Source organism: Xiphias gladius, chromosome 8 (genome assembly GCF_016859285.1).
Source record: "Xiphias gladius isolate SHS-SW01 ecotype Sanya breed wild chromosome 8, ASM1685928v1, whole genome shotgun sequence".
Taxonomy (NCBI): Eukaryota; Metazoa; Chordata; class Actinopteri; order Istiophoriformes; family Xiphiidae; genus Xiphias; species Xiphias gladius.
Window position 1 is genome coordinate 29,734,873 of NC_053407.1, and position 26,893 is coordinate 29,761,765.

Here is a 26,893-nt window from a genome sequence, read left to right on the forward strand (position 1 = left end):
CAATTAGAACAAAGTATCCAACAAAGGCTGCTTTCAAAATGACTTCCTGCTCTACCTGACATGACCTTTTGACTTTCCTGCGCTTTTATGTGAGTGTTTGAGGACAAAGTGTGAAGTTTATAAACCACACTGTGCCCTCAAGTGTTGCTTCTGCAGTTCGTACACTACTTTTGGCAAAAAGACACACATGTACATTAAAGTTGTGCCACACTACACTCGACACCGATGACACCGAATAATAACTCATAAATTTACTCCTGACTGTAGAGAAAACTACCGTCTGTTTATTACTGTGAATAAATGAACGACGGAGCGATTTTCAGTGAAAGTGAAAGACAAAAAAAATAAAACCACACATTTAATGTGAGATGCCGTGAATACCAGTAACCGCACAAACACATTAAAAGCATAGACAGCTGGACCTTCACTGTGAAACACCACGGCTCTGTGTGCTATCCGACTTTTAACCGCTTCCCAACCCAGTTTGCTCCCGTTTCGCTCCCACCTGGACGTGGCTGTTCTGGCAGGCCAGGTGAAGCGGCGTGGCGCTCTGGTTGGTGCGGGCGTTGATGTTGGCTCCGTGGCGGATCAGCAGGGCGGCCAGCGCCGAGTGGCCGTGCAGGGCGGCGACGTGGAGCGGCGTGAAGCCGTCCACGTTACAGCTGTTGACGCCGAGAGCGCCGGCCTGCAGAACAGACAGCTGCAAGACACAGAGGGACAGAGGACGGATAGGGACACACTCCACGTTGGTGTGTTCAGCCAGTGTAAAGCCGAGACACACAGTGAAGTCAAGCTTCATGTCTTTTTGCTCACTAACCGGCCAGTTCAGTCACACTTTACTTTATAATTCTCTCTTTTATGTAAAGCCCCTTGTTGCTTGTTACAATTGATGCATGAATTGTGCCATAGAAACATCTTTATTATTATTATTTGCTGTTGTTGTATTTTCATTGTCATTCGTTATCTGTTTATTCAGCAGCCTCCACTTACGGGTTCCCACAGGAGGCGTTACAGCTGTTGGCAAACACATTAATAAACACAGCTCACTGCCGCTCACAACCACTTTATATCGGTTTATAAACCCTGGATTCAACGCTTAGATTCTGCCTGTAGCTGCTGACATATGTGATTTGTGATTTGAGCTGTCAGACCTTCTGGGTGGGAGCGCAGTTTGGACACTGACAGAGCGGGTGGCAGAGCAGGGCCTCGCACCGAATCTCTCCTTCATCGTCCTCTTCCTCATCCATCCACTCCAACAGGTAACGCACCTGAAACGCACGCACAGGTGAAACCAGCGTCGACTCGTGAGAACAGGATGTTCAGATGGGAATGTGCGGCTGTTTCGCTTTGTTCTCACCATCTCCACGTCACCATCGGCCACGGCACGCAGCAGCTTCTCCACCTGTCAATCACACCAACGCACACAGCGTCAGTCGACATGGAAACGGCAGCAGCGGGCTGCTTCTGCGCCGCCGCCGCCGCCTTCTTCTGTAACAGTATTACAGCTACAGGAGAAGCGCGGAAGGGGCCTCTGAAGGAGGTCGATACAGCGGTTTATACACTACAGGACTTCAGTGATTAGAACCGCTCCTACTGATGCGACTGCTACCAGACTGTTACCAGGGCAACAGCCACTCTATCTGGGGGGTAAATCAAAACTAAGTGAAAGTAATATTTCATACATATGTATATATAGTACAAACACAAATACATGTACATACATATAAAACAGGTAATAAAATAAAACAAGGCATCGTACTAGTTTGTAATATAATCAGCAGTAGTTCAGCGCGCACACACACACACACACACACACACACACACACACACACACACACACACACACACACACACACACACACACACACACAATTAAATGTTCATAACTACCCAGTCTACAAAATACAATAACGAACACTACACTTCCCATTATATCCTTGTCACAATAAACTACATAAACCATCTATCAGGGTCCAAATAGCCTGATATCTATGACTTTAACCTTCTTCTGAGATTTTCTGATAAATGATTGTATATTCTCCCATGGAATTGTCGCCCTGTGCAGTTTTCTTCGCAGTCTTTCTGTATTTTGTTGTGAGAACAGGCCAGTTAGGAGTGCTTCCGCTACTATCGGCATGTTTTTCTCCCTGTGTTTTGGCCTCAGTTACCTCTCTGTGTCGGACCCGTTCTCCTTCTGGTTTGGCCTCGGAGCCCAGAGAGGAGGTGCTGGAGACGGAGGAGCGACGGCTGCTGCAGTCTGAGGCCAGAGGGGAGCGACTGGGAGACTGGGAAGAGGAGGAGGAGGAAGAGGAGGAGCGGACAGAGGGAAAGATAAAAACGTACCAAGGCAGATGCTGTTAATGCAAAACCCTCAAACTCTAAATCAACTGCAGGCTCCAAAAATGGCTTTTGCATCGTTTCCTCATAAATGCTACATATGCAAAAACTATGGTACTTTCCACATTGAGGAACAAGGATCTGCATTAAACTAACACACAGTGTTTCTGTGTGGAAATGATGCTGGCTGACACTTTCTCCTGGATTAGTGATTAGTGATCACTAATTAGTGATGGAATAAGTATTCACATCTTTTAATTGAATTAAAAGATTAAAATTAGTCACAAGTACTGACGTTTATCAGTAAAATCATTGTTATTATATAGGATTATAACTGATGCATTAATGTACAGTAGAAGTACCATTTTACTGTTGTTGTAACTGAGTCCTAAAAACCTTAGTTTCTACAATCAAGTGAAAAATCTGTTAGTGCAGTAAGAATATTTCCACTGTCTCTAATTGGAAATCCTGCATTTTAAAACAAGAAATAAAGCATGTTGCTGGACTAGAATTCTGAAAAATGTTTTTGATTGATGATTGACTTGATTTGATGTTGTGTAGAAACAGATTTATGGGCAGAGCAAACATATTGGAATAATCTCACTGCACTGGCGGATTTTCTCCGTTTCGCTATGAGCAGAAGTGGAGCGGAGTACAAGTAGTAGTACTAGTATAAAATACAACTTTTCAGGTAAAACACTAGTATCCCTAAACTGGGCTTAGGTACGGTACTTGAGTTAATGAGTGTATCTACTGATTACAACAACCAGTATTTAAACAACCATAAACCCAGCATCAGAACACCTGATACACGTCTGACCTTTTGGAAGCAAACTGCTCTGCTGCTGGGTGACGGCAGCTTTAAGGGGCTTCGTATCTAAAATGCGTGGCGGAATGGAACGCACCCCCGATTCACTGAACTCTTTATCTAGCCCCCGTTGATTGTTTCAGGGTCACACTGATCAGGTTTCGACTCTGTGACCTCTGACATGGAGACATGAGAGTAGATCAGACTCACATCAACTCTGCTGCCGCTGCGCTGACGGCCGTTCTGAGTCGACTGCAACAGCATGACGATCTACGGGAAAAGGAAAACACACACATGGAGCAGCAACATTACATTTTCAAGCGGGCTTTGTTTAGCTGATCTGAGGTCAGGTTCAGACCACACAGACCGACGTTGACTCTCCAGGATGAATCCTGTGTAAGAGGCTCAGTCAGCTCTGTTCCCACGACCCGGCTGCTCAAACACCGTCTGTTCCTGGAGACTAAAGCAGCTGATCAGAGTAGCTGAGCTACAGCACTCTGAACCAAACAGGGCTTTGATTTCTTTCTTCCTTTCATTAGCTGTGAGCAGCAGCTTGTGTGAGTCACTGTCAGTCAGCTCTCTGAAGTTCTCGCGTAGCGATGCAGAAAAACGCTTCAAAGGCGAACTGTCAATAAAGCGTGAGAGTTTAACTGCTGCACCAGTGTGTGACATTTAGCTTTTTCTCATATTAGTCAAACAGCAAGCTGCCTGCAGCTTATCAGGAATTTGGTTGTGTGGGGGTTTTTTTGCAGCAAAACACTGTTTTTGGCTCAACACTCTCTACAGGATTCCTTCGATTCTTAATTATACCAACTTAATGACAATTTGTCTGTAAGTGGCCAGAAGCTGTGCATTAAAAACCAGGAAAAAAAATCCCATGTAAGTACAGCAACATGCATCAGCTACAGCAAACTCAAAAAATATTCAAAGCTTTAAAAATAGACACATTTGTAGACAAGTCAATGTTTGAAAAACCAACGTTATGTATTCAGGAAAGGACTAACTTCGAATTACACTTTGTCTTTGTGAAATTTGATAAAAACATTTCAATGCACGATTTGTGAGGGATTATATAACAACTAGGAGCAAGAAGGGAAAAACAGTCCCAGGTCAATTCAACCTCAGGATGCTGCTTCAAACGTCTTGTTTTGCCCGACCAATAGTCTGAAAAGATTCTGTTTACGATGAAAAAAGCATCAAGTCTTCACCTTTTTGCTCAAAAAAAGAACTAAAACGATTATTTCATTATCAAAAATAGTTGCCGATTAATTTTGTGTCGATCCACAAACTGATTAATCTACTAATTGCTGCAGCTCTTCATAACACACGTTATATCTGGTCTCTCTTGTGTTCAACAAGGTGATGAATGTTTTGGTTTTGTTTGGTTTTTTAAATCAGCTGGTGGATTCCAGACTTCGTCATTTTGGGAGCTGCCACACTGATTCCTAACCACACAGTCGATAGTACAGTAATCCAAACCGATGACACAAAGGAATGGAACTTGAGCACAGAGAACCAGGAATGTGGAAAGGATCCATTATGCTGAAATGTAAGACAAACGTGGTTTATATGGGCTCCCACCTTATAACCTGAGAACCTGCGCCTGGCTTCCTTTTGAGGCTCAACGCTGAGCACTTTAAAAAAAATTCCGGGACAAACGCCTGAGACCTACAGAACATTTGGGTATTGATCCAGTCTGTCTCTCCGTGTGTGCCGCTGACCTTGGAGTTGAGCGCACACTGCAGCGGTGAGTCTTTGATCTTGTTGAGGACGTTGGTGCTTGATCCGTTCTCCAGCAGCACCTGGATGATTCCCTCGTAGCCCCATCGCGCCGCCATGTGCAGCGCCGAGTCGCCTTTGTCGTTCTGCAGGTCCAGGCGGCACATTTGGACGTCGTAGTACACCAAGGCCTTCACACACTTACACACAACACGGAGCACAACGAATCGAGAGCCATTTTTTGACCTGTCGTTGACAATTATTTTCATTATCATCTAACATATCGACTACATTTTGCATCAACTGATTAACTGCTCAGTCTATAAAGTAAATAATTACACCAACAGTTAAAAATCCAAATGTAATGATGGAAATCCTCACATTTGAGAGCTGCTTATAGGAAATACTTGGTGATTTAAGTAATCAGTGTGTTAATTACATTGCCCGTCTGACCAATTAACTTTTTACTTGTTGGACTAATCCAGTGGTTCTAAACCTTACTGGGGTAGAAAATAGGTTCTTTTTATTTCTCAGGCTTTTCTCTAATCTTTGGCTCTTTTTGGTGAAACGCTGGAACGTTTTACCTCTTCGGGCCTCTAAAATGTTGAACTGCTCTCAGTTCATAGTCAGGCATGAGGACAGGCCTCGACACATTTCTTTGTATTTGGGCGTCGTACCGAAGGTGGGGAACCACTGGATTCAAACTAAGGGACTGGGCTGAGGGAGCGGTCGTAAACCAGAGAAAGCCGGAGTCTGACTCACGTCCTCGTGTCCGTACATGCAGGCGAGGTGCAGCGGTGTGTTGCCGTTGTTGTCCTGAGCGTCTGTGTTGGCCTTGTAGTGCAGCAGCAGCAGCTACAGGACGGAGAGTACATTATTCATTCTAGTGGATGATATTTGTATTACATAGTATTACTGCCTTTGTTTTTTTAGTAATCTTAATTATCATGTGCATATCTTTATTCACCTTTCTTTACACACTGATTTATCACTGCAGTTATATAACAGGAGGACAGTTAAAAAAAAGATGAAAATTGGTACAGCAGCGGGTTATATTACATTACATTAAGTTATATTATATTATAGAGCACAATTATGTGCAATACAATACTGTATTATACTCAATTTGTCGTACAATTTGTTATCTTTCGTATCTGAATGATTTAATTTTGATTTATGGGTAGTTTTTTTATTCCTTTGTTTGCTCGAACCTTTTCTCTCTACTTCACGTGGCCTGTTTCTTCTTGTGCCGCGGTAACACCTCATTTCCCCCGGGGATCAATAAAGTTACCTGGTCTTTTCTTATCCTATTTATTCACGTCTTCTGCTGCACTGCAGCTTCTCCGTAATTTTTATTTTCCTGTTTAATCTCCTATTTTAGGGATTTTTTAAATCTTTAATTATTATTTTACTCTTTGAATTCTTTTTTTTTTAAATTCTGTCTTGTGTTTCTTTTATATCTTGTATCGTTTTATGTCTTGTGTAAACTTCCCCTTTTGACGTTTTATTTTTATATTGCAGTAGTGGATACTATAATGGCCTTAACTGCTCTTAACTGCCGTGTTACATATCTTTATTCACGTTGGGAAGTTACTTCTGCTTTGTCTTGTGACTCGGCTTAAAATTCTTCTTCTGTACACAGAGTTACACAGGTACACAGGTTATTTGCAGAATTATTTTGTTTTATGCATACACACACAGACAAATACTGTGCTGTAGGAGTGTGTGAGTGAGTTTGTGTGTCTTCACCGTGACTCCCTGGTATCCCCGTTGGCAGGCCAGGTGCAGCGGTGTGAGGGCGTGGTAGTCTGTGGCGTTGACCGGCGCTCCTTTACACACCAGCAGGTCAATCAGCTGGGCCTGACCTGCACACACAGCTCGGTGTGTCAGTTTTACACGTGAATTAGGGCTCATACTGTTAATGAAGCTCATGCTTTATTCCTCTGTGTGTTAGCAGCTGCTCACCACAGATAGCAGCGACGTGCAGCGGAGTGTAACCTCGATCGTCTCTGGAGAACGGCGTGACGATGGACGGGTCGTTCAACCGCCTGCAACAGAAAAGCCAAAAACCTGTGTCAGATCGCTGCAGCAAAAAATGGCCGATCAGGTTATTCAGAGAGCGTACTGAAACTCAAGGGGCATAGAAAATGACTGGAATCCTCAGTTATTGTCAGGAGTGCTCAAGGGAATAAACAGAGAAAGACTGATCTTTGGTGAAGAATCTGTCCTTGTAAAGGTTCTGATAGAAAGCATCAGATAGAAACTGTGTCCAATGCTCTTCAACTTCATAAAAATGCTGGAAAATCACACCCTCTGCACACTTTTCTCAGAGAGATGTCAAATATTTAAATGCAAATTCTACTCATGTCCCCTGTGGGACACTGTAGATAATTCTTAACAGTTTACAGCCACGAGAAATACATTGAAGCTGGTCCGAATTTGACAAATGAAGCCTTGATGACAATAATACATACTTGTAGTTTTACAGTTCAATAGCATTGCCCAGGTAAAGGAAGCAAAACGGCCCAAATACCCCGAGTGTCTGAGTTTGTGTGCGCGGGTTGAAGTGGGAAGTGAAATCAGCACAGAGCTTTTTATCTCTTATTTACATCCCTGATACAAGAAAAACGGAGAAAAGGGGAAATGAATAGAGAAGAAATATGAGAAGAAAACAGAAGTTGGAGGGTTTCCTGTAAAAATGTGTGTGCAGGGGGGGGGGCTCGTATTGCCGTCTTGTGAGTGCCAGTTTCAGTTTTAAACCACTGGAGTGCTGACACCTCTGTTTTAGGGTTACGACTTGCTCCTAAGGTTCAGGTTCGAATCGGGTTTAGGTCAGCGTTGGGCGTTTACAGTAACTGGGATGGCTAAGTGTGTGTGGGTGCTGACCCGGACAGCTGGAGGTCACAGAGGTCACAGGAGCAGAGGGGGTGACACATCCTAACGTCCTCGTCGCTCTCTCCTTCAGTCAGCAGGCGCTCGACCTCAGCCTCGTTTCCATTTGCTATGTGCTACATCACATGCGCACACACACGCACACACACACACACACACACACGAGAAATGAACACTTCAACTATTTTTTACTGGGGGCCCCTACATTGACCCATAAATCCCCTTTTTAATACCACACAGAATTGAATTTAAGATCGTTTTCAGGGTCAAACGACTGAGTCCTGGTGGTTCTGTTTCCTGCGGCTCACCTCAAACAGACAGTGGATGGGGGTGGCAGCGCTCTGAGACAACGACCTCATCCTCTCTTTGAACAACGCCTTGTCGTTCAGCTCACCTGAGCCCTGAAGGGAGAGAAACAGCAAACCAGCGGTACCGGTGAACCCTGCTCAGATACAACACTGTGATGACACAACACAAATCCTGTCCCTGTGTGTGTGTGCGTGTGTCTTACAGAGTGTGTGTCCCGCAGCTTCCCCAGGTTGATGTACTCCACGGCAGCCTCGAAGGTGCTCAGACAGTAGCTGAGTTCATCTTTACTGGAGTGGCTGAAGCAGAAGTTCCGGATGTAGCTCAGGTTGGCCATCCTGAAGACAGAGGACGAGATAAGCTACACGGCTGCTAGAAAACGTTCCCTCCACCTTCTGCAACCGTCCAGAAGGCTGCGAAACGAACGAGCTGAAACAAACAGGCTGCAGCGATTTCACCTGGATTGTCTCGTTTGTCTCCGACGTGAGTGTTGTTAGGACAGTTTGAAAGAGTGTCCCGTGCAGAGGGGACTGACTGAGGTAGGACACTTCTACCATGCCTTTTTATGTCAATTTGCCCAATGTTACGGTACAGGGCTGCTGTCTGATATAACAAAGCTCATTTGTCTGGGAAAGAAAGTTTCAAAACGTGAACCCTGATGTGACGCTGTCTCTTGGTTCTCTCATTTTTCACAGTGCTCGGAAGTTCTTTGGGTATATTTTAGTCAAATTGTTGACACGCAAACGTGTGGTGTGATTAATTAACAGGACAAACTCTTACAGTGACTCCATGAGAGATGATGAGTAAGTGGTAACAGAATCTTTTGTTTTGTTTTTAAAGGCGTCTCGTTTGGAATTGTCCTCGTTTTCGTCCTTTATGATCTATTTCACAGGACAGACTGACGACAGACTGGAGTGGTTCCCCTGGGAAGTTTACACAATTGACGTTCAGCCTTTGTGTTACTTCCCAACAAGCCACAAGGTCAAAGGTGTCCCAATGACTCCTCCTCACAGCTCACCAGTTGGGGATTTCCGTCTTGACCAGCAGATAGAGGATGACAGAGAGCAGGTCGTCTGCGCTCACCGCCTCGATACTGACTGCAGGGGAAGACACAGATTATGTCAGGTGAAACACTGAAAACACTGAAAACACAACACAAGAAACTCACAGAAGCAGCTCGGTCATTTCACGCCGTCGTCCCGCGTTCATCCTGCCGTGTCGCCCTCACAGCCTCTCCCTCTGTCCAAACCAAATGACCAAATTGGCGGCTTGACAAACATTAATTAGGAGCAGATCGTACCACTCTGCAGACTGACAGCGGCGTTGTTGTGGGCCAATAAGCTTGGATTTCAAAAGCAAACTGGACAAACACATTAGAGGCTGACAGGGCAGGTATTGTCCCGTGTGCTGATCTGATTACAGAGAGCGAGCGGAGTTCAGTCCGCCGGCCCAGTGAGGTGAATGACTACAGACTGATGGTACCAAATACTAGTCTTTGATGAGGTACATTCAAGGAAAAGTCCGTCATCATTCTTAATAAAAGAGAAGCAGAGGAGCCTCACTGTCAGACTTCTGGACGTAAATGTGATTTGGTTTGAGTGATTTAAAGCTATTAGATTCACAAAAGTCCCTTTTTCCTGTGGTTTCAGCTCGTCCCTTCAGCTGAGGAAATTTATCTGAGCTGAAGGGATCCTGTCTGACTCCTCTAACTAAAGAATGACTCAAATCCAGCCTGTCAGTTGAACGTAGGGCTGCACAATTTGTCACACATCAAATGTGATTACATATTTGGCTTCCACTGATTTTAACTTGATCAGATGCAATCCCGATGTTTTTGTTCAGAGTGCATGGTCTGATGCATCAAATCATGGGCTCCCAGTTCCCAGGTAAACTATCTCTACTTTAGAATTTGTTCTGAACACAGTGGGATTAACTTATCTCTGTTTACTGGAATCATTTCATTTTTTTCATACTAGTATTGACAGAATATTTGAGTTTTGGTAAGGATACTTTTTTGGTAACTTACTTTGAGAAATATAAACATGTTTTTCACGTTGACATTAAAAGCCAGCGCTCTCCAGTGTTAGATGATGTCTAGGCACAGGCAGCCGTACAAGACGTAAATAAATAAAATACAGTCTAAAAGTGGCAAAATATGGATTTAACTCTGTGAGTAGAGTGAGACGGGCGGCATGTATCTGTGTGTCGAAACACACTCTTATACGTAGTCACTGGACAGAAACGACGTATCATCTGAGAAAAGTTGCGTCTTGCAGTATTCAGAATTTCCCACTGTTGCGGGTTAATTCAAGGATTTGCTGTGGTTGCACTCGCCACCTTCTCAGAAAGATGTGACTCAACTACACGGATATTAAATTGTACACTTAAATATTTGAACTCTGTTTATTTCTTCGCTCATCCACATAACGGGCTGGAGAAGGGGACCTGCCTCGTCCCTCTGCTTCATCATTTCACTCCTCCAGCTTGTTCTTAAAGGTCTAAAGGTGCAGTGCCCTTGGTCGACGGAGACCTGTCCACAGTATTTAGTGACGGAACAGAATTTAAGCTCCAGTCTTCGGATTCCTTCAGTTTAACAAATTAAATTCAACTTTGAACTAAACCGGATTTATCAGCAAAACATCATGAGGATCATTACTCTGATCCTAAGATGGAGATTAGAAAACTGAAGAGCATGGAGATTTATTAGACTCCCACTGAGAATCAAACACACACACACACACACACACAGCGTACCAGTTCGTCTCGGGGTCTGGGTGGCGGTCAGCGTGACTCTGCGCAGGCAGAACAGTTTGAGGAGTGGGGAGGTCTGCTGGTTGAGCTGACTCAGCTCTCTCTTGGCGCGAGACAGGTTTATGCTACAGGAACACGACAGCAGCACAGGACAAACATACATCGACAGAGAGTTACGGCATGTACATGAACCCACCACAGATACAGTGGGGATTTCAGAAAACCTGATCCTGCTCTGGATTTCTCTTGAACTTCATTAGAGGGTTTCAGGATGACAAACCGATCTGTGTTTAGTCACTGTTTATGACATTTTAGTGCTTGCTAAGACCTTCAAGCACCATATCGGTTGTTTCTGCTTGTTTTACACAATTAACTGTAAGTCACTCTTATCTAATATTGCAGCCAACTAATTTCCAAATATACAACCAAAGGAAATGATGCTTAAAAAAATGCATCCTGTTTTAAGATTCATTTCCTTCCTGCAGCTGTTGTTCAGTTCATTTCACAAAAAATCCAATTGCAGAGACTTGACTTTAATTGTCTTTATCTTTTGTCAATGTAACTTTATTACATGACAGTTCAGCCGCAAACAGGAACTGTTGAAATCAAAATCTCTCACCGCTCGCTCTGAAACCTGAGATTAGAGAGACAGCTGCAAAAATGGCCACATTCATAACACGTCTGACTGTTGTTTGTCGCCTGGATTTGAGTTTTAAACGATACGGCTCAGAGATGCACTGTTGAATGTCTGAGTATTCTTGAATGCAACACCCTTCTACTACACAGTCAAACATGTTATCCGTGATCTCACTTTGACCCTTACAACAGTCAGCAGTGTAACTGGAACATAAAAGAAAGACGCGTCAGGTCTGCTCCAGCCACACACATGAAGTTTTTACAGCAGCTGCAACATGTTTAACTGACCTGAGCTCGGGTTTGACCCCCAGGTCTTTCTGCTGCAGCTCCTGCAGACTCCTGGTGGTTTTGTTGAAGGCAGCGTCCTGTTGACGAGCAGCAGAACAAACATGAGAGCAGCTACTGTCAGTGCATCCACACGAAAACACTCCAAGCACATCAACATCAGATTCCACTGCATCTTCGCTTCATTAATGGGATGTTTTCATCGCAGCAGCCAAAACAGAGACAGAGACGAAAAAGGAAATAACTTTCTGAAGGAAATCCCCTCTTATCTCCTCTCACTCTCAGATTTGTCAGATTTGTGTTTCATGCATTCCCGGAGTTATTTTATGGTTTAGTACTTTGATGTACTGTCATTTCTGTCGGCATTTTAACTTGTTGCATTCATTCAGCTGTGAGGTTTACATTTGTTAGAAAAGAGCAGGCACAGAAGGAGAGGTTTCCCAGTCAGGTACCAAGAGGAGTCCCCCCTTTAAACCCAGCCTCTCCTGGAACTAATGGTCTGTGTGTTTCCTCTTCGCTGATGGATTTCTCCCTGTGTCCGTGTTGAACCTTGCAGCGCAAAACAGTGACTCTAGAAAGACACCATCACCCTTTGATTCTGAGGGACCGATACAAAAAACCTGAAATTAACAGTTTAAGATTTAGATCGCTGAGACACTGACCACTGAAGGTTTCAAATGCTGTCAAACCAAAATCTGCAATTAGCCAGTTATCCACAAGAAGTAGAGCAGATGCAAAAAAAACCCAAACAATGCCAGAAATGCAGTGGGCATCACCAGCAGGTGGATTTTTTTTGTTTTGTTAGTGCTTAAGTGCAATGATTCAATGAAATAAAATATTACAATAATCCAGCAAAGGTCTGATTTTTAATTTGTAAAGCTTGTACAGCATTTTTCTCACCGAGTCTCAGCGGTGTGGTAGAGCGGGGAGAGCTCAGACCTACCTGGCTGGCTTCAAGCGTTCCAACAAAGTTAAAGATGAAATCATGGACCCCATGATGAACGTACATCTGGGAAAAGAAGAAGAAGAAAAACAGCACAGAACATGTTAGTTTACAACAAGGGCCTAAGACAGCAAAGCCACAGTGGTGTCAGACACAACCAGAAGAAATATCAGTTACTTAAACTACGTTTGCACAAAACAAACCACTTGGTGACTCTGAGTTAGCAGGTCACATTGACCACGACTGAATTACCCTTTTGAAGCATTAACGGAAATTTTAAAAGGGAGAGAAATTTCAGCATAGAAGACTGAAATAGAAGAAAAACTGTGCTAAAAATATTCATTTTAGGAATTTTAATTTCTTTTTTAATTCATACAAAAGATCCAGAGGCGTCTTTAGCTTAAACTAAAGTATAAGAGCACATGTCTACAGTATCCATTAGTTGCTTTTTAGCCTCTGCATAGCTTTTTCCTTGGTTTACGTGGCTCTTGACCCTGTGGGTGCAGGTATTCTGCCCATTGTTTAAATGAGGTTTATGTGTAAACCAACTGGGTCTCTCACCGTCAGTCTACTCATCAATTGTCCTAGTCCTAATGAGCAGACCGAGCGATGATGCTTGGCCCCGTAAGCACACTCCGATCCAAGTAACATGTGCACATCAAGTTTGGTCACGTCCCACGATCCTGAGGTACAATGATTCTTTTGTGGATAATCCGAAGTCTGATCACTGACCCCGGCAGTATCAGCTCAGAGATATTAGTGGACTGAATGGGTTAAAAGCTGTGCTTCTGGGCGTATAAACAGATTTATTATGCATGAGTTTGTGGGATCTGTGAGTGAGCTCTGAGATCGGCTCACGAAATGTGTTTGAGACAAACTTGAACTTTTATCTCCTTACTGAAACTAGGGAGTGAAGTTGACTTAAAAACGAGCAAAGTTACCTCCACCGCCTGTTTGAGAAGAGTCATCTGAAGCTCCTGCTTCGCCAGAAGTTTCTGTGGAAGACAAAAAACATTCATCAGAGCAAAAAAATGCAGAGAAATCCATTAGTCACTGCACAGGATGTGACGCAAATCCTCATATTACTGTGATTAGGCAGAAAATTGACCAGAGACAGAGGCGGGGCTGGACGAAAACAGTCAGGTCACAGATGATCTAGTTAGACTCCAGAGGGTCTAACAAGACATTCGGCTCAGGAGCCAGATCCTTCAGAGGACAGAGCTCCTGAACGCTCCTGAAGATGTGGCTTTTAGAGACTCGTAAGGTCAGACTGAGGCATTTTTCACACGTGACACCTTCTATTTCTCAAGCATGTTATTCTGATGCATCTGAGCGCTCACGACAACTCTGAGCGTAAAATGTGCAAGTTTACTACCAACATGTTTGAGGGTCGATGATTATCGGCGTGTGAATCACTGGAACACGAGTGGAACACGTTTCGTAATAACCAGGCTTCCAGTAAAAGTTGTGAAAGTGTGACCTGCAGCAGCTGTGGGACTAGCTAGTGGTCAATAAGTCCATATACTGTAACTTCCATTCATTTGTGATACCCTGTGATGGAAAACATGTCCAGGCAGGGAAGTTTCTCTCTGGCTTTTTCATTGGTCCACTCGAGGTGATACATCAACCGGTGATTTATGACCTGAACAGAAATACCTGGAAAATAAAACATGCTGGTCTGACATTTAGAGGCTTAGTAAGCTGAAAAGGATTACTTAAGCCCTCCATTAAAAACTGTTACACTTCTCTCTGAGCACTTCTGGACTTCTCGTCCACATTGGCTTAAAAGCTGAGGTCGGAGGTTCGTTCTTGACCTTGGAAACGTCCCATGCTGTTGACCAATTACGAGATCAGTGTAGAAATTCAGGTTTCCAGGAATCCTGCACCTGAACTTGGACACGGTCTACCTCTCAAGTTCTCACCCAGTCTCTTTCCATTACCTCCGTCAGTCTCCACTGTATCAGTCTAACGGCCGATCCAGCAGGAAGGTTTTTACTCACCAGGCGAGAGTCTCTCAGCAGACACTGAAGACATTTGGTGTAGAGACCGTTCACCGAGTCCTGAGTGGAGGGAAGACGAGGGGGGGGGGGCTGTCAGTACTGTAGCTTTCTAATGACTCATCACAACATTTCATCTTCTAAAAGCTCAAGTTGAATTATTGTCAATGCCATTAAAAGGAAAATTTAACCCACACATGTTTCAGTTCATTTAATAAAATTTCAGTGGGAACAGATTTTCTCCACTAATCCTTTAACTGTGTTTACTTTAGGTCAGTGGAAACAAATACTTTAAAGTTAGACTCACTCTAAAATTTGAATCTCTATCTCATCTCCACAGAATCTGTATTTGAATTTATAAATCTAATTTTTGCGTATTTTCCATGATTTGCTTGGTTGTTTCTGTGAAGCACTTCATGACCTCTGCTGCCAACTGACAAAAAATAAAAAACAACAAACATTAAGACAGATGCTGAAGGAAGTTAAACAATTACAATGAAACGGAAGAAGAAAAACGGACAAAGGAAAGAGATGAAAGGGACAAACTAGGAGGAAAAAGAAAGAGGGATGACAGGAGGAATGATGGATGACCACCGAGAAGACAGAAAGGAAAAGAAGGTGAGGAAGAGGAAGGAATTAAATAGTGGCAGAGGAGAACAAACATTTGGCAGAAGGAAGGACGACATGACGGAAAGAAGATGAAAAAAGAATGAAAGTAAAAGAAGACTTAGGAGTTCATCCTACTATGTGGTGTCGGAGTCCCTTCCTCTCCTGCTCCTTGAAGGCCTGACAGAAGCCCTGGATGAACTTGTCCAGCTTCTGGGCGTGGCGGCCCAGGAACTCCCTGACGTCCTCCATGCTCTTCAGGCAGTAGGGGGGCGGCGGGCCGGGCTCGTCGGGGCTCGGGTCCACCTCAACGGGCCGGGAGATGCACAGGATGCTGTAGCTCTGCTCCTGGTCATTGTAGAAGGTTTCCTCAAACAGGATGGAGACCGACACCGGAGCCGGGAAGCCGGATCCCAGCAGGACCTGCCTGTCCTGGATCCTGACCTCCTGAAATACACGAGACCAACAGGTACAGTACAGTGTTTTATGCTGTCACACACACAGCAAAATGAAGATAATGCAGGCAAATCATCACATCTGTGTCCGGAAACTTAACCTCTGAAATGAACAATATTCACATCTTCACATATTCTGGATTGTAGGTGAAGGAGACAGAGCAGATGTGATTTTATTGACTTTTAACGAGGTAATTGAACTATTTTCTGGAAAAAATAAAACAGACGATGTAAAATCAAAATATCAGAATCAGAATATCATGTTATCATATCAGAAACTATTATTCAAAGCAGTATTTCCTGTGCATCTTAAAAATATCTGGAAAAGTCTTGACTTTAAAACCATTACAGGTATCTCTGCACTATGTGCCAATGACCCATCACACAAAAACTTGGACACCCTGTAAACTCATCTGTATAAATCATTAGTGAGTATATGTGTATGTTTGCGTTTGTATATTAAACAGTAATGTTTTTAAATATTTACAATTGTTCTACGACACTTCTTCGTTATCTTTCCTCTTTCTATTCTGTTGCTATTTTATTTCTTCATTTTACTGTTCTCACACCTGCACCAGAACAAATTCCTTTTATACATGTCCTTAGTGAATATAGTCGGACTCTGATGCCTTTAATTCAGATAATTGAGTAGCCAGTCGGAGTGTCTTGATTCAAAATTAGATTCAGGAACAGCCCTTTCCAGTCTCCTCCTTTTAATCTGGATTTTGGTCCAGCCAGAGGAAACCTCTTGTTTTTAATTTAGACTTCAAAATAAACAAGAGCCATCTCCTATTCCCAAGATAACGATGATAAACTTTATATCTGTGGGACATTTTTTAAAGCTTACACTTACAAAGTGCTTTACAGTAGGAGAAATAAAAACAACATACAGTTAAACCTAAATTAAAACAACAGAAATATACAGGAATCACTTGGCTGCCCTGATCTCCTCAGGCAAGTCATTCCAAAGTCCAGAGAAGTATGGTCCTGTCTCGTTGTTCCAGTTCAAACCCTGGCTGCTGTGAACAGAATGGGGTCCAGTCGACGGGTTATGAAGGCCTGAACGACCAGGTTTCAGGTTTCTGGTCTAATCGAAAAGGTCTAATGTTTGAAATGTTTCTGAGATACAGAAAACAGGATCAGAGCCACCGAGAGAGAGACAGACCAAGAGATTTATACAGAATCTGGAGCAGCCACTGGGCTCGTTTCTAGCAGGAAAAGCACAGGTCTTATGACTAATGGGACTTATTCATTAGTTTTTTATTACTCAACAAAATTCATTCCTGGAGATTTTGTGGATTTTCCGGTGCTTCGTGTGATTCCGACGGAGGTGGGAGACAAACCTTTCCGTCCACAGTCTGGTATCCGTCCTCCACCGGCTGTAGGACATAGCTGTCGAACTGAGAGTCTGAATAGTTGCCGACGGTCAAACTTCCAAAACAGGGAACAAGGACCTGCAGGTTTTTTGTAACATGGGACAGAGAATAATGTTACTTTCACCAGAATTTATTTACTTATTTTTTTAAACAAGCTGTTTTTAAATCATCGATAAACTTGCAGTTAACTTGATTTATCCAAAATCTAATCTCCAATTTTCCAGATTTGTTTCCTCGTAATTAAATTAACGTTCACTCTGAGCCCACTGTAATTTAGTAATTATATTTACTTGTTACATCCCTATATTCAGATGATCTTTCTTTCAGGGGCTTAAACATTTGATTGCACCCCAGTGATTGACATGAAATTGCTATCTCTGGGTTCTGTGTTGTAAATATCGTAAATAAGTTGATGTGTACACGTTGACATGAGTGACTGGCTCCACCTGGAATTCCCACCTGGCTTGAATCAGGTGAAGTCTGTACATGGACCTTCTAGGTCACATGCTGAATATTACCTGATGAAGACATAGTGTCGAAACCTCGTAATTAATTGCATGATAGGTCGTCTTTTTGGGAGCATCTGTTCAGTGTGTGGGCACCTTTTTCTCTTTAGTCTGTTTTAGTAGGCAAGTAGGTAAATCTTTATCTATATAGCACTTTTCAAAACCAGGATTACAAAGTGCTTCACAAGGTGCAGATGAAAACACACAATAACAAAAGCATATGACATAAATCAGTGAAAGACGAGCGAAAATGATAGAAGGAATAAAAAGAAAGAGAAACAGATCAGGGCTGGAGGCATCATTCAAATTCCTTTAAGAAAAGGCACTGTGGGTCTGCAGTTGAGGCTTAAAACACTGAACAGAGTTTGCTGATCCCTGTTCTGGGGGACAGGACAGCAAAAGCTCGGTCACGCTGGGTCCTGAACCAGAGGCCCGTGTTCTGTTAACCTGAGGAGGTCTGGTGGAACTATATGGGGTCAGTAATTCACTTATATATGGTGGGGCCGAGGCGTCTGAGGCCTTAAAAGACATTAGGAGGATTTGAGATCCTCATAATTGAATTTAGCAGGGAGCCAGTCAAGCGAGGTTATGCTTTTGCCTACAACCTGATATCGTGTTTGGATTCGCATGCACTACCTAAGCTTTTTGGTTTTAAGGTCTGAAATTTTCCGTAATTTCTGTTCCCTGCATCCAGACTTTCCCCCACACTCTGACAACTAGAGCACGAAAGTCAGTCATTTTCGCATGAACGTGACAAGGTGACAACACTTTATTTACTGGACCATGAGAATTAAAGGATCAAAAATGTGGTTACGAGCCAGAAAAAGTGGTGCTGTACAGTCTGTAGTGTGCATATACTGTCTCGTATTTGATGTCTTGTATAACTGATCTTCCAGGTCAGCAGCCTGCTGCGAAGTGGGGTATTAGGAGCTGTAATCTAGTTAGATGGATTTTCCTGTGTTCTGACTTTTTCACGGCGTTCAGATCATCTGAGCTTCCAGAGGAGTCCTGATGAGTCTGAGCTGCTGCTGCTGGCCACCATTCCCACATCCGATTCTCAGCTGCGGATGTGTCAAGCATCTTGACAAGCGACGACGTGTTTTATAGGGGGATTTTGCTGTTGTTCAGGTTATTTGATATTTGTTCATTTTCACTGCGGCTGCACTTTCTTGCAGGCTGGGCTTTCAAAGTTTCACCTGGCCGAGGAAAGTCATTTATCAGTCACACTATCAAACTCAGCCTTAACTCAACGGAGGTTCATCTAATACTGAGACTAATTCTGTCACCTTCCCCGCCTCAAGTGTGAACTGAGAAATGCAGTGAGTGCAAAGTGTTGGCTGAGAGGAGGAAGCGTCTCAAAGAGTGCTAAAACCACTAAAGAAAAAACCCTCAAACTGACAGCTAGACCTGCTATTGAGAGAGGAAGTGGTCTGACAGCTAAACATTTAACTTTACTTTCCAAAAAACGAGTCCAAGGTAGTCTCCCTTTGTCCCCTGAACTAAAACATTTGAACACTGGCAGTGAGGCTGATCCAGGCTGGTGGGGTGAGAACGGGCTGTGGGAAACCCAGGGACATCTGTCAAAAGAAACTGGTTCTCTGCCGCACATTTACACGCCTTCAACCAGAGGGGAGAAAGTGTTCAGTGAAAGCTGCTGTACAGTTGGCTGTTGAAAGGAAGCTGGTAGATATTTGCGTTCTGCTCGCACCTGCCACGTTCCAGGTTCCATTGTACTGTTCTATTTTCTCTCTGCAGTGTTTCCTACTCAGTCTGAAATTCAGTCTCTGCTGGCAGCAAAATAACTTCACAGTCTGTTTTCTTCCAGCGGGACTCTGGGGCTTCCCATTTTAGCCAGGAGCCTTTTGCATTCTGTGTTGTTTTCTAATATTTGGAAGTTCCCTAACCTAGTTAGGTTAGGGAACTGCTGGGATTCGCTCTTACCAGGAAATCTTTTATGCCTTTTCCTGGCATCACATGTCCACATTATAGTACAATTAGACAGACATGTCATAGACATTAGATAGACATGTTTTCCGTCGTCTGAGCTTCGACTGGAGCTTCTTTTAGTGACCTCGTCTCACTGTGTCCTCTTCTTCTGTGGTGGTTTAAAGGCAGCGACTGGAGAAGCAACTCCACCAGCTGTTGATCTCAACAAACCAATTCCTAATGTTTGCATAACAATAGTAGATGGAAATACGCATTAATTAGCACTTTCTTTTGTCTATTTTCTCAGTTAAAATTTCTACTTCATTTGGATGGAAACTCGGCCAATGAAGAAGCGCCAAAATAATTCCTGTGCGTTCTTGATTCTCTCTTTTTTGTACCTTAAGATTGCACAAACAGTGAGGTGCCAACCACTGCGCAACTCTTCTCCAGCACCATGCTTAAAGGTTTTTAGCTAACTTGCCTTCATCAGGGTAGTGGTGAATCCCTGACACACACACACACACACATATATTATATATTATACATATAATATATATACACAGAGTGAGAGAGAGAGAGAGAGAGAGAGAGAGAGCGAGAGGCTGGTGAGTTGTGAAATCAATGAACTAAAATGAGACGACAGGTGTGACTCACGATGCCGTGGAGCTCTGCCACTCGGCTGCAGAGGTCCGGTCTCTGCTTCTCCAACGCCAAGTAGAAAGGATTCTTCAGGATGTTCTCATCATACACAGCCATAAGGAGCTGGAAGTCTGGATCCTGGAGAAGAGGAGAGTGGGGAGAAGATAACGAGAGAAACCGATGATCATGATTAAACAAAGCTTCAAAAAGGTGCTGTTTGTTAGGACAGGAGATTCACTGGCGGTTTGCTAAGTGAGCTGTAGGTGGAAGTTTGAATATCAAATTTTCTAACCAGTTTTTGGTTTATTAATTACTTGCCCACTTCTAAAGATGTTGTAGACAGTAGTTCTAGTGAAACCGGAGCAAACTATGGAAGAAGTTTCAGTGGAAAAAAGATTCTCTACAGTACATTTGGGTGAAACCTTTGAAGCCAAAGCACATACAGGAAATTTTTTGATACAACTTCCAAAGTTTTGAATTGTATAGGGTTTGTACAGAGCCATTATCAGGAAGGTTGTCGCCATATTTGAAACACATCAGTACAATAAAAATGTATGGCTTAATCTATAAATAGATATTAAATAGATTCTAATGAATAAATGACTACAGTGACTGCCGAGCTTCCAAACAAAAGCATGTGGAAATACTGGACATTTGTCAAGAATTCAGCTGATTACTGATGTTTGAGATGAGGAAAACAAAGCTCCAAAAAGAGATCTCATGACTCAGACATGTCTCTAAATCTGTCCCTAAAGAAGCAGCAGAATAGCAGAATAATATTCTTCATTGACCACTCTGTTCGAATCAGCTGCTGAGACTGAGGCTACCAGAACAAAAAGTCCCTTTCAAGCTGCTTTAAATCATTGTTTTGACGAGGGTAATTTTTTCATAATTTTCTCCCAGTCCGTGGAGTCTAATTCTTTCAGAACTGAATTTCCTGTCACGGCTAACCCCCCTGCAGACACACACACTCGTCTTTAATGTGTGGAAAAGTTTCTACTGTCCCCGCTCCATGCAGGCACCCCGACCAACCCTGGACATGATCCCTCACCGGCTTCCCACCCACAAACACTGACTGTGTCTATTTGAGCGCACAACCGAGCTGGAGGTACCACTACCAGGGATCAAACCCAGGTCTCTGCAGTGGTGGGTGAGAACTTCAGGTACCCGTGGAGTTACCTTCGCACCAAAACAAATTATGTTTACATTCAGTGTATCTTTGAAGTCTAACAAACATGTTTAATGCATTTTCTTCCTTGTGAAACATTTACAAAGCTGATTTTTTGATTAATTTAAACATTCATTGTTTAGATTTATGTTTGCCAGCTTGCAACCTCCTTCTCTCCTGCATTTTTATGGTCTAGCATTAATTTTCTTGAAGCATTACTGCCACATGTCGATCAGTGGAATCGTGTGAAACCACTGGCAGGAATGTGTATCACATCATTTACAGACAATATTTCGGTCCCACTTTGCTGTTCTTCAGATAAAAACTTCACCCCTGTGCCCCATTTTCCATAATTTTAATTCACAAACTGTCTGTCTTCTAGTTTCTTATTGAGGTCAGTTTCCTGAAATTGTAGAATAGTTGGAAAAAGAGCTGAGACAATTTGTCATATAATTAATTAGACAATCAACAGAAAATTAACTGGCAACTATCTTGATAATTGATTAATCATTTGCGTCATTTCCAAGCAAAAATTACAAAAAATTATATGTGCTTGTTCTCACTCCTCCATGTGAAGATTTTTCTGTTTGTCTCTATCTCCCATCAAGGTAAACTCAGTATCGTTAATCAGTAGACATCTGAAGACGTCACCTTGGACCCGTGATGGGCAACAATTAAATGAATAATCGTGAAAATAATGTGCCAGTTAATCAGCACGAAATAACTGTTAGATGCAGCCCTCGTTGGAAACAACCACCGGATGTAAATTATAGAGTGATTTCTCTCCCTGAGATGAGCAATGCGTGCTCTGTCAGATGTCGCTGGCCTCAGGCCGAGCTGTAAAACCTCACACAGAGAACAGAGCTTGTCTGTAAAAATGAAAAACAAATGTAGGATGGATTAAAAAAAAAAGGACAAATATTAAACAAAAACGGAGCTGCAAAGAGTATTTCATTACGCACTTCCTGGCCATTTAAATTGATGCACTTTTGCAATCTAATGGAATTCAGTACAACAGCTCAGCCACACCTTTCTACCTTTACAAGGCTTATAATGGCCAGTTTTTGTTAAAACTTTCCAAGAAGTGTCACTTTACTTTTATGTTTAGTGGTGGTGTTTTACAGAGCTGTATTACAGCGTACGGTGTTTCTAATAGCTCCCCTAATTTTTTGTCCATCACATTTTGTAAATGGGGTGGACAACACATTAGAAACTCTATATAACACAGTCCAAATCAGCCCCACTGCAAACTGCAACCACACTAATAAACATATAGGTAAATTACACAGATTTACACAGAATTTACAGTGAAACAAGACTAAAAGTCCACATTAATGCTAGCAGCTCTGTGAGTCTGCACTTATCGATTAATTGTTTCTGTTCCAATAATGTTTACAATGTTCAACATCGTAGCTTAGAGTGTTATTATGCTAACATTTGCTAATTAGCACTAAACAAAGAATACAGCTGGCGCTGTTGCGATTATCATTAGTTTTGCAGGTCTTGCTCATTAGCCAAAGTACCAGACATAAATTATAATGTCAACCTCATGGGGGCGCTACTGGCAAAGTCAGGGGATCGCCAAAGTCAGTAGGATTCTTCTTCTGGGGACCATGAATATTTGTACAAAATTCCATGGCAATCCACCTGATATTTGTTGAGATATTTCACTCTGGCCCAAAGTGGTGGACCGACAGACCAGCACTCCCTCCCCTAGAGCCATGCCACTACCTCACCAGAAATCTAACAAAACGCATTCAACGCTCTATCCAATCCCCTGTCTTAACCATCAACCAACAAACCTTACTCTGGACGCACCAAATGTAATTAACAAAATACTTAATTCACCCATCAGGGAGCAGTTAAGCAAGTAAGTCTGTAAACGACACTACAAAACAAAAATCCCACACAAATAATGATATACAGGATATCAATCACATTAAAAGAATTCCTTTTTGCATTCACTGTTCAAATGTCTTACACTTTCTGGAATGAACCAAAGTTTATTCCATTTGTTTTGGGGCTTCGGCGATCTGATCTGTGATCTGTCATTATTCTCCCTGTGATCTAACAGCCTCTACAGCCACTGAACGTGGATCTATCTACTGGATCAATTTATCCAGCTTTCTGCTCCTCCAGCCATTCACTCATCAGGTTCAGGAGAAATCATTTAACCCCCCTGACCGTCCAGAACTCTCCACTGGTTTACCACTCACCTCATCCCTCTGCCCAGAGATCAGCTTCATCCTCCCTCAGCTCCAGTACAGACAAACTGGGAACCAGTTTGAACAGAGCAGGGGCAGACTCCCCACTCAAGCAGCCCGATGTCAGGCAGCTCAGCTGGGATGAAACTGAGGAATGAGTCACGTGACCCTCGAGGTCCTCGTGACCTCTCAGGCCTGAAGCTACCAGCGTATTCAGTGGTGGAGAGGAATGTCCATCCCCTCAGGCCCGACGCAAACCGTAACATTACACACTTAAGAGTACAGCCTTTCAGCTGACGTCTTAGGCCGAGGCTTATAATGTGTGTGAACAGCAGGAGAATTACTTCAGCAGCAACAGAACAAACAGCCAGCATGTAAGGTGATTAAAGCTCAACCACCTTGATAATATTTTTCTGATAACAGCAGAGTTGAAACCTTTCATAGTTTAATTTTTAAACAATTCATCAGTCCACAACATCAAACAAACAAGACACCGTGCACATTGCTTTACTGTATGTGCCCACCTGCTGCATTTGTGGGAAAGTTTATTTCACAAAAACGTTGCCCAGGAGTAAAAAGAAGACGTTCGCTTGGTGTTGTCAATCAGCAGAAGAAATGTAACATGTGGACATTTGGGTGGTTGGGACCCAAAAAATGACAAAATACTACCAAAGCTGTCAACACCAGGTTGTCACAGAGATGCACTGGGACTGAAATAAAGAAGGGTTTGACATGGAGTTACCCACCAAATGAGTCCTACTAAAGCAAAGTGATTCCATCTAAATGGACTAAGGTAGGCGGTGGTCAAGCAGGTATGACAGACGCAGGGATGAATGAGAGGAAACTGAGAAAGGATGTGTGATGCTACAGGGTCGGAGCGCAACGTAGGACATCCAGCTGGACAGCAACCTGCACGAAGATGCCGAAGCAGCATTTTACCTAAGAGCTAAACAATAAATTGCCAGCCACGATGCACATCACACTAGGTACCACCATGTTATGGTGCTGTAGCCACAGGCAGTTAAGAAAGACGTATTAAATTAACCAGGTGGGTGAAGAAAGACACTTTTCTTTTTTTTTTTTTATACAGTGGGCAGATGGCAGAGCTGGGTGAAATGAAATAAGACACCACTCCTGCCTTCTGGTTTCACCGGATCAATAAAAATCCTTCAACCACCGCATAACAAGACCCACAGCTCACGAGCATCCATCAGATCACACACTTCTCCCCAGGGCTGCACACATGATGCAGCCCGGACATACATACCAGAACTATCTAGACCTCTTCTGAGTGAGACTGAGTACCCAGAGAAACCAAGAAACAAATCCAACCTGCCCCCTTTGACCTTTAAATGAATGACCCCTTATCAAACTCTGATGTCTGAATCAGACTGGTTTGCGGGCATTTCACACAAGCACAGTGCAGGACTTCGATCACAGAACGTGAGTCAACTGACCTTTAACACGAGACAAGGATGTGTCAAGTGAGCCAGAGCTAAGGACGGGGTTTCCGGCAGCATTTTCAAAATAACACCGTTATTTTTGCTACAACAGGGCGACATGCTCCGGTGCTATCACCCACCGCAAAACCGTGCCATTGTAACTAAAATAGATGAATAATTTAGTTATAACAAAACAGACCTTCTAAAGTGCCATTAAGTTTTAAGGCTGAATCACCTGCTTTATTTTTGTTTGGTTCCGAGGCAGCCGGTTTCTTTTGTGCGCAAAAACATCAAACCAAACTCAGTTTTAAAAATGTAAAATTTAAAAGTTCCTTTGCTTACTGACACAAGTATAAAACCCAGTTGACATAAATCGATCCGTTTAGATAATCTTCTGGGTCTCAAGGTGAATTCGGAAATGGAAATTTTCCTCTGACTGAATTTTAATTGAATAAGCTCCGAGTTGTGTTTTCTTTTAGACACTGCTCGATCCCTCCATCTACGGTGTGATAAATGTAAGCAGAGGGGAAACAACGTTCTTTGTTTCTCTTACAGAAAATACCTAATAGTTTTTGGCGATTTGAAGGGATGCATTATTAAAAACTCATTAACTGTGAATATGTGGAAGGCAATGTCAACGCCAGAGTTTCTCAACGTTAAATTTCACATTTTTTGAACGGAGACTGGCTTGGCGTTTTCATTAACTCGGGGCTTGGTTTTAGGATTAGCGGTACAGATAATGGCAAAGAAATAGCTTTTAGATGCGGTTTCCCTGGCGTACATTACAGGTGGCGAAAGAGATTTTGTATTATCTTGCTAAACCGACTGCTAACCGACGTTAGCCGTTTGGTCATATTTGCGAATTCTGATATTTTGGGGCTCTAACGTGACTTAACCTCAGAGAAGACGACTGGGTGTTTTATAAATTAGCCTGCTAGCTGCAAACAACAACATCGTTTTTACCAGCCAGGAATATACAAACCGCAGATTAGCAGTTAGCATTAGCTCTGCTGGCAGCAGCTGTCCGTGTTAGGGGTAAATAATGTTAGCGTATTTACGTTAACATGTTAGCATGGCCAACTCGTACCATGAAAATCGGCCGACAACAGGAGCGATGGTTAGTAAGATGAACGTTTTACCCGTTTTCAGCCGGTCCCTCGGGTCATCCAGGCTTTGGCATGGCAGTGATAAACACCTACAGCAGCCTGTCAGGAGCTGTTTACTGGGATCAGCTGGCTAAACCGCTGCTGTCAGTGCCTCTGGCCTCTGGCCACCGGGTTGCCAGACTTCGTAGAGGAAACACGTAAAATAAGCCGTCAAAACGCGGAGCGTGTGTCGATTCAAATGCTGCCCATTTACGAGACTTACTAATCGGCAAAAGAAACTGTGAGTAATGCATACGCGTAGTAACACGTTGGGCCTTCGTCACTGGTTAACTTCAAGGGACCCAGACCAGATGCGTCTAAAACCCGCAGGTTCACACCGCCATCTACAGCCCAGCGCTGTGCATCTGACAAACCGGTTCTTTCCAGGGGAGCTCCAACTCGAGTTTTACACATGAAGTTCATGTGGAGTATGGGATACAGACTCGTTCATTCAGTCTCCCCCCGCAAACTACTCTGTGGTTTCTGTGGCTGGAGCAGAAAACTGAAAAGCTTTCTTTCCCATCTCCGTCCCTGCACTCGGAGACAGACAGCAAGCATAAGTGTCTTGTGATCTAAGATCTTCATTGTGAAGATGACCTCTGTAGAATAAGTTTGCAAAGATATGAGGGAAGTTCGTCTAGAATGGCTTTAGTGATAAAGTATCTATATGTATATACCAAAGACTGTATAACGTATAGTGTCTTCTGTGGCCGTGGAGGAGCTTTGTGAAGTCCTAGAAAATAATGCCGGAT

At 43.1% G+C, this 26,893-nt stretch overlaps 1 protein-coding gene across 4 annotated transcripts in view; it reads right to left on the minus strand.

The window, feature by feature from the left end:
• The window catches only part of ankrd27 (ankyrin repeat domain 27 (VPS9 domain)), a 35,542-nt gene extending 9,049 nt beyond the window's left edge, over nt 1–26,493 (minus strand). The window contains exons 1-23 of one of the 4 annotated variants that reach the window (XM_040134037.1): nt 26,365–26,493; nt 26,136–26,282; nt 20,198–20,320; nt 17,079–17,189; nt 15,419–15,727; nt 14,678–14,737; nt 13,619–13,672; nt 12,678–12,743; nt 11,738–11,814; nt 10,817–10,938; nt 9,081–9,159; nt 8,268–8,400; nt 8,065–8,157; nt 7,751–7,872; nt 6,830–6,912; nt 6,614–6,729; nt 5,627–5,719; nt 4,867–5,064; nt 3,356–3,415; nt 2,169–2,285; nt 1,358–1,402; nt 1,152–1,268; nt 506–700 (exon numbers count right to left, since the gene is read on the minus strand). In XM_040134037.1, coding sequence (XP_039989971.1) covers nt 506–700; nt 1,152–1,268; nt 1,358–1,402; nt 2,169–2,285; nt 3,356–3,415; nt 4,867–5,064; nt 5,627–5,719; nt 6,614–6,729; nt 6,830–6,912; nt 7,751–7,872; nt 8,065–8,157; nt 8,268–8,400; nt 9,081–9,159; nt 10,817–10,938; nt 11,738–11,814; nt 12,678–12,743; nt 13,619–13,672; nt 14,678–14,737; nt 15,419–15,727; nt 17,079–17,189; nt 20,198–20,299 — 2,352 coding nt within the window. In that variant the 5' untranslated portion in view covers nt 20,300–20,320; nt 26,136–26,282; nt 26,365–26,493. Of the gene's footprint in view, nt 1–505; nt 701–1,151; nt 1,269–1,357; nt 1,403–2,168; nt 2,286–3,355; nt 3,416–4,866; nt 5,065–5,626; nt 5,720–6,613; nt 6,730–6,829; nt 6,913–7,750; nt 7,873–8,064; nt 8,158–8,267; nt 8,401–9,080; nt 9,160–10,816; nt 10,939–11,737; nt 11,815–12,677; nt 12,744–13,618; nt 13,673–14,677; nt 14,738–15,418; nt 15,728–17,078; nt 17,190–20,197; nt 20,321–25,011; nt 25,035–26,083 lie in introns of those variants that run through there. The other 3 variants (XM_040134036.1, XM_040134035.1, XM_040134038.1) reach the window with 3 other exon arrangements.
• Nucleotides 26,494–26,893: the final 400 nt, after the last annotated feature.